General features: G+C 40.0%; 1 protein-coding gene across 1 annotated transcript; it reads right to left on the bottom strand.

The window, feature by feature from the left end:
• Nucleotides 1-4,560: 4,560 nt before the first annotated feature.
• On the bottom strand, nt 4,561-12,598 carry LOC117934627. The gene is made up of 3 exons (XM_034856455.1): nt 12,508-12,598; nt 6,642-6,754; nt 4,561-5,499 (listed from the first exon to the last, which is right to left on the bottom strand). Exons 2-3 carry the CDS (start codon nt 6,752-6,754, stop codon nt 4,890-4,892), a joined length of 723 nt encoding a protein of 240 aa, XP_034712346.1. The 5' UTR covers nt 12,508-12,598; the 3' UTR covers nt 4,561-4,889.
• Nucleotides 12,599-13,068: the final 470 nt, after the last annotated feature.

Below are 13,068 nucleotides of genomic sequence, written 5' to 3'. Positions count from 1 at the left end.
CTCTGCCAGGTAACCCAAAATGAACAGCAATGTTCAAAACGTTAGTGTTGTGAATTCTTGTGATGAATTCATTCATTGATTCTTTAATTTTATTCAAAAAGGAAAAACACCCAAAGAACGACCCAAAGGTTAAACATAGACAGACAAAATCACCGTTACATTTTAAGTGAAAGTGTTTCGTATACAATAAGGGAATAAAAAGAGTAAAATGATGTCTCCGAGCTCATAGCTTAGTCATCGAGAGATGGAGACAAGATGGAGACTTCTGCTTTGTGGGCCAGACTAGACTCACCTCACTCTGAAATCTGCTGGTTTTCATCTTGCCCTCTCCGTCTGTTGAGAGAGATAAGAGATAACAGAGATGGCAAAAGTACATCAAGTAGAATTACTGATACTTGTGTTGAAAAAATACTCTGGTAAAAGTAGAAGTACTGATTTAACTTATTTACTAAAAGTAAAAGTAAGAAAGTACAAGCTTGGAAATGTACTTGAAGTATAAAAGTAAAAGTAGCCTTGCAAATGACAAGGCTACCTGGAGCACAGACGTTACTAGAGCGCAATTTGATCAGGATCAGAACCAGAACCAGAACCAGAACCAGCTTTATTTGCCAGGTATGAGGACACATACGAGGATTTTTTCTTTGGAGCATCGTTGCTCACACTGTGCTTACACACAAAAAACAATAAAAACAATATATACACACTAACATATACACAATATGTACATACTCCAAACAGAAACTATATAGAGGCATGAGTGCAATGAAGAAGAAACTATATAGAGGCATGAGTGCAATGAAGAGATCAATACAATTATTTAGATGTGGAACGTAGTGCAAAGATACTGGGATAAATAGTATTATGTTATTATATTACAATGTGAACAGTGTGAACATTATGAAATAGGAAATGAGAATGATGAATAAATAATAGATAATAAGTGAGATGTAAGATATGAGAATGATGAATAAATACTAAATAGGTGGAATAATAAGTGGAACCAGTGGACAGGTGCTGTAGAGACAGTGTTACTGGGTTATGGACCAGAACTGAACCTGACTCTGTGGGTCAGAAGTCAGCTGTTCATCAGAGAGATGGCTTGTGGGTAGAAACTGTTCCTGAATCGGTTGGTTTTGGCGTACAGGGCTCTGCAGCGCCCCCCAGAGGGCAGAAGCTGGAACAGGTAATGTCCGGGGTGAGATGGGTCTGCAGTGATGGTTCCTGCCCGTTTCCTGACTCTTGATGTGTATAAGTCATGTAGGTCAGGTCCTGGGATATAGTGGATCCCAGAAACCTGAAGGATTCCTCAGCAGACACAGGACTGTTGAGTATGGTGATGGGGGGGGAAGAGTGAGGGGTCTCTTCCTGAAGTCCACGATCACCTCCACAGTCTTGAGCGTGTTGGCCTCAAGGTTGTTCTGACTGCACCACGTTAGTGGACGTGGAAAAAAGGCTCTTTATGCGCCATCGATGTCTGCCAGCAGGCCTTAAACATCACATATATGATTATTGGGACAGGGACTGGGACTCCATGTTAATTAGAGTCTGGTTGAGCAGCAAGACATGAATTCAGTTGTTATTCTGGGAGAAGGCACAGATCCAGTTTCTCTTTTTTAATCGTCCCCTTCACATTTAAAGGTCGCATGACATGGTGGTCTTTGGATGCTTTTATATAGACCTTAGTGGCCCCTAATACTGTATCTGAAGTCTCTTTTATATAGACCTTAGTGGTCCCTAATACTGGATCTGAAGTCCCTATTATATAGACCTTAGTGGTCCCTAATACTGTATCTGAAGTCTCTTTATATAGACCTTAGTGGTCCCCTAATACTGTATCTGAAGTCTCTTTTATATAGACCTTAGTGGTACCTAATACTGTATCTGAAGTCTCTTTTATATAGACCTTAGTGGTCCCCTAATACTGTATCTGAAGTCTCTTTTATATAGACCTTAGTGGTCCCCTAATACTGTATCTGAAGTCTCTTTTTTATAGACCTTAGTGGTCCCCTAATACTGTATCTGAAGTCTCTTTTATATAGACCTTAGTGGTCCCCTAATACTGTATCTGAAGTCTCTTTATATAGACCTTAGTGGTCCCCTAATACTGTATCTGAAGTCTCTTTATATAGACCTTAGTGGTCCCATCTTAATATTTCTTGTATAATCTCAGATGGACCCAGAGATAACGGTTCAGGAAAGGCCTTCTATCAGCTGATAACATCGTGCCGCCGATACGTTGGTCGGCTCTATTTGTTTGGTGTATTGCTCATGTTTGTACTGTCCATACTTGTCTAGCCCAGCTGACGTCTTGTATAAATATCTTAGTGTATTGTTGTGTTAGTTGTCTGAATTTGTGTAGTCCATATCAACGTCCCGTACAAATGTCTGTCCCAACGTGCTGTAACTAGGTTTTGTTATGGTTTGGGGTTTTTGTTGGGGTATTTTTCCTGTTTGGCCTTCCCTGGGTTTTTGTCCCTGCTTTGTCCCTGGTCTGGTGTCTTAGATTCTTTCTTATGTTCCCTGTGTGTTTGTTGTGCATTCTGCTTTATTTTGGTAGTCAGTTTCCTGTCTTGTCCTGTCTTGTGTAGTCTAGCTTTACTTTGTTTGTCTGATTGTCCAGCCCTGCCCTAACGTGATTCACCTGTTGTCTCATCTGATCCCAATTACCTCGTTACCTCATGTATTTAACCCCAGTGTTTCCTTTGCCTCTTGTTAGATCCTTTTGTTCTCCAGCGTGTCGTCACCTCTTCCCCGTTCCAGCTCTAGTAAGACTTCCCCGTGATATTTTTGCCTGTTTACCTTCCCCTGTGAGTTTCCAGCCCTTGTGCTTCGGTTTTTGGTTTTTCCCTGGCTCCTTGTGTTTTGATGTTTTTGGAATCTGTTGCTGCCTTGTTTTCCCCAATAAACCCCTGTTGCCTTCCTACCTGGTACACTGCGTTTGGGTCCTCCTTCCGCCCCCACCACAACAGGTTTTATGTTCCTGCAGAACAGGAACCTGCTGAAAACCAGTTTTTAAACTGAGTCAGGCCCGTTTACATTGTAATGTAATGTTACTTTTAACTTTGCTGTATAATAAATGTATATGAAAGGATGTGCTATACAGTGGCATCGTGCTGCACGTTTTACTGTAATGTTGTTTATAGGATTGGACATCAAGAACCGATTCCTACTGGGAATCATCTCAATAATTAGGATTCCAGTGGAATCGTTTAGAGGAGCCGATCATCGCTTCCCTGTTTAACGTGCACAACTGTTGTTTCCCGTATAGAGGCCGGGCGCTTGTTGTGCTACAGCCTTGGAGCCCAGTAAGCAGCACTGTGCCTCAGTGGGAGAGCGGTTGCCTGCCAATTGGACATATGGTGGTTCAATCCCTGGCCCTGCAGTCCCATGTCCTTGGGCGAGACGCTGAACCTCGATGCTGTGAATGTGTGTGAGTGTTTATCTGATGAGCAGGTGTGTAGATGTGTGTGAGTGTGTATCTGATGAGCAGGTGTGTAGATGTGTGTATCTGATGAGCAGGTGTGTAGATGTGTGTGAGTGTGTATCTGATGAGCAGGTGACACCTTGTACGGCAGCCTCGGCCACAGTGTATGAATGTGTGTGAATGTTGACTGGTTCCTGTATGATGTAAAAGTGCTTTGAGTAGTTGTTAAGACTAGAAAAGATATATAAATAAAGCCCTTTTACATTTAGTGTGGCTATGTTTCCATTGAAAAAGCCCGTTAATACTACTAACCACCACTGGATCAAAATAGAAACTTTCCTCTCATTTGTTAAAATAAGCATGTGACCTGTTTCAACTCCACCTCTCAGAGAATCGGTAAGAACCGGAATCGAACCAGATTGTTAAAATCCAAACCCTGACCCACCCTAGTTGTGTAGTCCAACAAAGACACCTCCCATTTGCATCCACCTTATTTGGTTAGGTTAACTTAGATATGTATTTTAGCCACTTGGTGGAGTATTGCACTGGGTGTGGTACGTCACTGGGAATAAGGTGTATTTACAGGTGGGGTAATTAATGAGGGAAGGTGTGGATGGCGGGGAACACACGGTTCTTACCGTAGCCGTGAACACGCCGCAACATTTTATTAATCAGCACTAGGTAAAGTACTATTTTATGTAAACTGATTCTTTTTCTACCGTTATAATAAACGGGAACACCACCCAAAGACAATCAATGCCTGGACTCAAGATCGTTAACCTACGCGTTGAGAACACCACGCCATCCATACCGAGGCCTATAGCCTCCACACAGAACCACAGCTACACAGCTTACATCCTCCACAATAATCCTTTATATCATCTACACCTGTGTAGCAGTTCTCCTCCCTTTAGATGTGAGTTCCTGAGTAATGAAGTAGTACTGTTAGTAAAGTATGTTGAACTTACAGTGATCAACCCGTTTATCAGATAACAGGGTTGTTGTGCAGGAGTTCCCAAATAACACAGAGACAGACCAGAGTGGATGCTGAGCTAAGCTTTAATCAGAAAGAGCAGAACATCAGAGGATTCAGTCTGATTTACACGAGGATGGAGAACAAGGACATGATTCATGTAATCCATAACAGTTAAACGGAATAATTACAAAAATCAGTCCGTGTTAAGGTAAACAATCACTTAAAACCCTGTGTGCAGGAAAATGTTAGTTAACGAACTAAAGAAGACTTCTGAAATGTGTCTGTGTCCGCAGCGTGTCGCTTTATTTAGCTTGTACTGTAGATTAAAGGCGAAAGCGCATCGTTAGGCATGCAGCAATCAATTTCTTTAAATGTAATTTCAGGAGGATCCAGTTGTGTTTTGGGTTGTTTCCCATCAGTTGGGCCTAAAACAGTTGTCCCCAGATCTCCTCTACTCCATGGCAACTCGACCACAGCCCCTGCTGGGTTTTACACATTTATGAATTCTTTTTTAACACAACCTTCAACAGGTTCTTTACCGTGGAAGCAGTTGATGCATTGGAATTGACGGTTGATTGGGTAGTCACAACGGAATATGTTGTAATTCAAGCTAGTTTTTCCAAGTTCCTTAAGGGCGTCTCTAATTTCTTCTTCAGAACATGTTTGCTCTTTGTTATTTTGATCTTTGTACGTTTGGGATACTGTGGAAAACACAAAAATTGTTTCCCCCCATTGGCCTGTGGAAATTCTACCATTTATCTTGGATAAGATATTTTTGTCATTGTTTGGGTTTGCACACATTCTGACACATGGAGAAAGGTAAGAATAGAAGACCAGACTCTTACCCGCACTACCCACAGCTAAAGATTGTATGTTGTCTAGTACTCGTGCCTCTGCATGATCATCTTTTTTTTTTAAAGGCATTGCTGCAACCATATTGTTGCTTGTGTACACTTTCCGTTTAATGGCCTTTTTCACAGTGTCAGCATCGTCAGCGTTGAAGAGTTCCTGGAGCTTTGTCAGGTCCTGGTTCTCTGGGATGTTTACAGCCAGACTGAACTGTAATTTGTTGTCATTGTTTTTACTGTCTTTTGAGTACCTGTCAAAAGAAAACAGACACAAAGAGTTAGCTTTTGCCAGGGTATGAGTACAGATCCAACGTTTGATGCATGGAGATAAGTCTCTTATCTTTCTTAAGAAACTTAAGAAACTTATCTTTCTTTGAAATTCTTTATTTTCAAACAAACTGAATTATTAAGTACATACGTGGCACGTGGATTGATTGATGGATGAGTCATTGCATTTAAAAGCTCCATTTTATACAACAGTAATTATAGCTGGAACCTCTTCCATAATGCAATCACTCAAATGTTAAAATGATTCATGAACATGTAAATGTGCTGTATTTATATATCTTTTCTAGTCTTAACAACTACTCAAAGCGCTTTAACATCATACAGGAAACATTCACCATTCACACACATTCATACACTGTGGCCGAGGCTGCCGTACAAGGTGCCACCTGCTCATCAGATACACACATCTACACACCTGCTCATCAGATACACACATCTACACACCTGCTCATCAGATACACACTCACACACATCTACACACCTGCTCATCAGATACACTCACACACATCTACACACCTGCTCATCAGATACACACTCACACACATCTACACACCTGCTCATCAGATACACACTCACACACAGCTACACACCTGCTCATCAGATACACACTCACACACCTACACACCTGCTCATCAGATACACACTCACACACATCTACACACCTGCTCATCAGAAACACACTCACACACATCTACACACCTGCTCATCAGATACACACTCACACACATCTACACACCTGCTCATCAGATAAACACTCACACACATTCACACTCGATGCGCAGCACCGGGGGCAACTTGGGGTTCAGTGTCTTGTCCAAGGACACTTCGACAATGACTGCAGGGGCAGGGATCGAACCACCAACTTTCGGATTGGCAGGCAACCGCTCTACCACTGAGCCACAGCCGCCCCTAACATAAACGGCCCCTCCCAGGGAACGAGATTTCAATATCTGAGTTAATGTTATTACTATTAAAACAGATTTCAGTCTTCGTCTGTTGTTGAAACGTTGTGGTGACTTACATCAAATTTATTCATCAATAACTGTTTAAAACAATTCTGAACTTTTCTGTGCTTCCAACAACTAGCAAAAACAATGTGACTCACTTGTTTAGTAAGTACTCTACAATTCTTTGGACCTCATTCAGATCCATAGCCTCGGTGTGTCCAGCAGACAGGCTGAAGACCAGCACCACAACCATCCAGCACAGGCCAGCCATCTGCACACAGAGCAGGTTATTAATAGTTATCAACATGAAAGTGAAATGTTTTCGCACATGTTATGAAATAAGAATGTTAACTTTGACATAAACGTGTCAAAATGAAGTCACTGAAAGGCTTTTAAAACACTGGTTTTATGCAGGTAAGACTTTACCTCTTGGACCAAATTAAGCCATTTTCAAAGGAAATAACACTAAAAACATAAAACCCTTGCTGTGTGAGAATCAGTTTGGTCAGAGTGAAGGATAACACCCAAACCTGCCTGTTAACATGCTATGATAACATTCTTCACTTCGATCTGAGAATTAATTATTTACAATTATGAAAAAAACGAAAAGCCAACACAGAGCATTCATCCAGAGGATCTAGAGACACATATAGGAAATACACAATGTAATAAATATATATTTTCTTTATAAATCTTCACATTTCTGCAAGCTTATGTTCAAATTGCTCATGGGTTTTTCTGAGAGAACACTGGTCACCTTCAGTATCGCTGCCTACAGGGTTTGTTTCTAAAAAACAGAAAAACTAAAAAGATTGCTTTATTCACATCAGGTGGAAGTTACTTGTCCACAAGGGCAGGGATTTCCCTCAGTGTGTGGAAGACTTGAAAGAAAGAAGGAAGAATATTTTACATTTTTAGGTCTTTTTTAGTTATGAAAAACTCACTTTCCCCATAGGTTTTGTGTTTTTTTGTGGATTTCTTTAGTGTCTCTTTGTAGTCATGTTGTGCATCTTTTTGGTCATTTAACGTCTCTTTGCAGTCGGGTTGCATCTCTTTGTGGTAGTTTTGTGTTTGATTTCACATCATTGTGAACTGTTATTATCACCACATCTGTGTCTTAATATGTTTGAAAAGCTAGAGCAGATCATAAATAACACTCATAAAATGTTAACCCCTGTGTTGTCTTCCCGTCAACCATGCAACTTTTTGTTTTTCTGGGTCAGCATTTGTCACTTTTATCAACTTTCTTCTGCGCTTTTTGACAACTTTTTTGAGTTTTCTTGTCTTTTTGAAACCTTTTCCAACATTTTTTTCACATTTTTCAACATTCTTTTATCGTCTTTTTTTTCTTCAAATGCTAAAAAATTGAATGAAACACCCACAATTAATGAAAGTAGCAAACTGATCATTTATGTAGGGAACCATCCACGTTACGTTTACTTTTTAAGACAAAGCTTCCAAAGTTCAAAGTCCAACTACAGTCATTAGATCTGAGAGAAGTCCATTAGTTAAATTCATTAGGTGCTGCCCAAAGCGCCTCATCATCACCGGGAGAACCCTGCGCAAGGGGAAATCCTTTGTCATGGACAAGGCGCGCTTACAGAAATACAAAAGTACAAACACAACATAAGGACATGCAAAGTGCCCGCGAAGAAAGTCATTCAGGTGCGATTACACAACAGTGTTGTTTTTCCTTTTCTCTTAAAGTCAGTCCGCTACTACCTCCGCCACTAATGGGTAGTGTTAGTTTGAATCCAGGTTTGGGAAACTTGAGAAGAAATACTGAGGTTCTATAAATGTTATTATTTTATTTTAACATTTTAGCCCAATATTGTTTATTATTACCATCATTTTAGGGTGGTTAAATAGGGTGTCCATGAGCTTTGGGTCTCTCAGACATCCAGGACTACATCTTAATTTGGGGTCTCAGGGTTTAAGAACCCCGACCTTGATATTCCTGAGGCAGTCACAAAAAATAATTGTTTTACACGATATTGCAAGCAAATAAAAAACAATTTTTTTCCCCCTAATGCAGTCTTATTACACTTATTATTCAGAGCCGAACATTTAATGAATTAAGTAATTTGTTGAATGACTATTGGGAAGACATTCTTATACAGGTTGATTATAATTAATCTGGCCATATCACCAGCGGTGCGTTCAGGATCCCACACACTGCATGCTTTAGTGTCCCCGTACAGGAACTGTCGATGCTTTAATCCCACCTGCTGGTGCAAAGGAGAATGTTAATGTGAGTTTGAATTAAAGGAGCCATCCCACACAAATTTCATTACTTTGTGGTTAAGTTCTACCATGACATCTGGAAAAACCTTGGTGGAGAAAAAATGCCGTGGTTACCTCGTTACAAGTCATTTTATTGTGGTATAGAAAGTAGGGCTGCACGATATGAGGAAAATATCAAATTATTTTGAGTGATATGATTCACGATATTGGAGGGAATGATTGGTTTTTAATCATTATTCTCATTTTCTCATTGAAAGAAATTAAAATGATTTTAATCAATATGTCACATTCACCAAAACGTACAGCGAAAGGCCCAAAACACGTCAGACTGCCCTGCCAACCGGTAACATTTTAACATCAATGTACGCTGGAAGGATTTCTCGCTGCTGTCGGCTCTCTGCAGCGGGCGGGGCTGCTCAGTTCCCCCCATGACTGAGGCGTACACACACACACACACACACACACACACACACACACACACACACACACACACACACACACACACACACACACACACACACACACACACACACACACACACACACACACACAGGCACAGCACAGGATGACCTAAATTGAGGACAGTTATGGTTGTTATTGTAAGTGCAACGATAGGTTAAACTCCAATAAGTACTTTATTAAACCGTATGAATGTCCCAGGCAGGATAACAATGTAACTAACAATCAGTAGAGATCAACAAGCAACATGTTCAAATTTGATAAATTCAATAAATTGTTATTTTTTGACTTAAATCCAGCAGCCATTTTCATTTGCAGCCTGCTGAGCCTTCTCGGTAAGGTTAGGAAAACTCAGCCCAGAGTCATTTAATTCTCCTCAAAACAGGTTTCCTCTTTATTTTTTAAGAACTATCTGAAGAGAAATTGCAACTTTTTTTTGCAACTTTCTCTGTCTTCTGCAACTTCATTGCAACAAACGTACAAAAAACATATTTTTTTTACAAAAGCTCCCTCAACATGGGGGAGTGACAGCAGGCGTGATGCAGAAAGACAGCAGCAACACGATTCTGAATGTCGCTTTTTATTTCAAAAGCTATATGATAGGTAGATAGATAGTTAAGTAAGTAAATAAATATAGTTAATTTAAAAGTTAAATAAATGATCAGTTCGTTACTTTCATTAATTGTGGGTGTTTTATTCAATTCTTATAGAATTCAAATAAAAGACAATAAAAGGCCGTTGAAAACAGTGAGAGAAAAAATGTCAGAAAAGGCTTCAAAAAGGACAAGAAAACTCCCACAAAAATGTCAAAAGGTGCAGAAAGAAGTTGATAACGTGGCAAAAAAACTGGATAAAAGTGACAAATATTGACCCAATAAAACAAAAAAGTTCCATGGTCGACGGGAAGACAAAATAAGGGTTGTGACATTTTTTGTTTATTTATATTATGATCTGCTCTAGCTTTTCAAACATATTAAGATACAGATAGATAGATAGATGGATAGGTAGATAGATAGATAGATAGATAGATAGATAGATAGATGGATAGGTAGATAGATAGATAGATAGATAGATAGATAGATAGATAGATAGATAGATAGATGGATAGGTAGATAGATAGATAGATAGATAGATAGATAGATGGATAGGTAGATAGATAGATAGATAGATAGATACTTATTAATCCCAAGAAAAATGGGAAATTACAGTGTTGGAGCAGCAAACTCAGTCCCACAGTCACAGAATATAAATATAAATGAAATACAGTGAACCGTCGCTATATCGCGGTTCACCTTTCACGGTGTCGCTGCTTCACGGATTTGCATCGTGCGTTGTGTATAATTGCGTATAATGTGCTGATCCCCGACATTTGAAGCCTTCAGTTCGTATTGATGAATAAAATTATTATTTTACAGTACAGTAGTTATTTGTAAAAACACGTTTCTACAGTAATTTATTTTTTTAAACAGATGCTTGGGCCTGTAAAAGGGGTTTCGTTCTTTGGTTTCAACGTATTATGGAGAATTTTATCGGATCATAACTGTAAATAAAAAAAAAAAGGTTACTACTTCACGGATTTCGCCTATCACGGGTTCTTCTTGGAACGTAACCCCGTGATAAACGAGGGTTCTCTGTACTAGGACAAGTATACACACATACAATTTGCATGAAATAATAATAATAGGAATAAAATAAAAGAACAAATATTTGAATATATACAGGATGGGAAAACAAAAATGTGCAACTGCTTAAAATGTAAATATACCATTTGTGCAGGTTGCACTTAGTGTGGTGCACATTATGTAAAGTCGAATTAAAATATCACCGAAGCACGTTGAGCTTCAGCTACCAGCTACGAGCTGACTAAAGGTACTCTGGTTGATGCTGCCCACTCAGGAAAAGCAGTATTTGAGTTCTACTTGAAACCAAATCCCCCAAAAATGACTACAGCTCTTGCAAAATGGGGGGCAACTAACTGCAGACCTGAGAGCACCGTAGAAGACTCGGGTCTCAAGACGACCACGGTTGGCATGTTCTGACCCGTCTCACTGCCGGACACCATTTGGTAATCAAAATGATTCAGGAGTTACTAAACACAATGTTGACTGTGGTAAGGATCAGGATTTTTAGTTTTTTTAGTAAAGTACCTGGAGGAATTGTGCAATAATGACAGATTCACAATTGTTTTTTGTTCACAGTAAATAATTAATAAACGGATACAAAGCTTAAAGTCAAGTTCATAAAGTAACTTTCTTTGCATTCATTCGATTCCCAGTCAAAATAGACTGGTAAGAATAGCTTTCCATTGTTAATATTTACTTAAAAACAGTTCTGAAATGCAACAGAATAGAAAATAGAATTTTAATCATGTGATAAAATGTGCGATTTATCACGTTTAACTATAGAAATTCAGCGATTAATCGCAATTACTAGGATACGATTTGTAGGCCGACATACAGAATTCAGAGTGGTTTGACACACGTTTTGCATTCACAATCTTGCGCTACCCTTCGATTTGGATATTGCTCCATTACTCCATATTGCGATTTCGATACTATTGCAGTTTATTGGGCAGTCCTGATAGAAATCCTGCAGGAAGACTCAGCTCAGTTTGGGCCAGTTCTCGTTAACATTCAACGAGCTGAGCTGCTTGACTCTGATTGGCTAACAGCTAGTCAATGACAGCCAGGGCTGTAGTTAAGACCATCTTAGTCGAGTCCAAGACCAGGACTTGTCGAGTCCAAGACAAGACCGAGTCCAAAAAGGTTTGCGTCCAAAAATGTGCCAGAATAAGCCAAAAAAGGCTATTTTTACATCTGCTGTCCCTGGACAGGTCGTACCATGTCACGCCTAAAAAGATAAAAGAATTATAATACTACATACAGAGTCCAAAAAGGTTTGAGTCCGAGTCAAGACCGAGTCCAGGACAGAAAAAAGGTCTAATGCATGTCAGTATCAAGACAATCATTTTCCCTCTAATATTATTATCAACGTAATAAAGACACCTGGACTCAGTCAAGACTAAAAACCACATCTGGCCGAGACCGAGACAAGTCCGAGTCCAAATACTAGCGAGTCCGAGACCATGGAAAAACGGTCTTGAGCCTGGACTCGAGTCCAAGACCGGACTCGAGTACTACAGCCCTGCTATCAGCATCCTTTACCCCATGCAACCGGGCGAGCTCATGAATAGCAACGAGCTCCTTTAACCCTCGTTCAATCTTATACAACTTTACTGTCATTTTACTCTGAAATATCTCGTATACAAAGTCCTCACATATAACAACATAATGTGTGGCGTTCCTTCGTGGTGTAACTTACCTTTTTGGGTGGAGGAAGATGTTGGATGAGACCTCTGAAGCCGTGGTCCTGAGTCAGGAGGCGAGGTGTTGCAGCAGTGAAGACAGTCAGGAGGAAGGCTCGTTTTTATAGAGGAGCCTGAGACCGTTGTCATGCCTGCAACCTGGCACCATGCCCTTATTTTCAGTGTTAAGAGTTCCTCTTTTGCATTTTCTCAGAAATGAGAAGCTACAATGACACTGCAGCATTCATTTAGAAGAAATAGCAAAGAATGACAAGTAAACCAAAATCACCCAAAATGAGAGGCAATGTTCTAAATGTTAGTGTTTGGAGTTCTTGTGATAAATGTATTCATTGATTCTTTAATTTTATTCAGGTTTAACAGGTGAAAACCTGGTTGGTGGTTCAATCCCTGGCCCTGCAGTCCCATGTCCTTGGGCAAAACCCTGACCCCTGAGTTGACCCCTGAGTTGCTGCGCCATCAGATTATAGATGTGTATGAGTGTGGTTCTGATGAGCAGGTGTGTGTGTGTGTGTGTGTGTGTGTGTGTGTGTGTGTGTGTGTGTGTGTGTGTGTGTGTG

Source organism: Etheostoma cragini, chromosome 2 (genome assembly GCF_013103735.1).
Source record: "Etheostoma cragini isolate CJK2018 chromosome 2, CSU_Ecrag_1.0, whole genome shotgun sequence".
In the NCBI taxonomy this organism is placed as follows: domain Eukaryota; kingdom Metazoa; phylum Chordata; class Actinopteri; order Perciformes; family Percidae; genus Etheostoma; species Etheostoma cragini.
This window is presented reverse-complemented; position numbering and strand designations above follow the sequence as displayed.

Bases quoted from the DNA above. Each gene is read 5' to 3' on its own strand.
- LOC117934627 (XM_034856455.1), bottom strand. From the start codon at position 6,754: ATGGCTGGCCTGTGCTGGATGGTTGTGGTGCTGGTCTTCAGCCTGTCT. The intron at 5,500-6,641 runs GTGAGTCACATT...TTCTTTTGACAG, and splicing joins GTAGAGTACTTACTAAACAA to GTACTCAAAAGACAGTAAAA.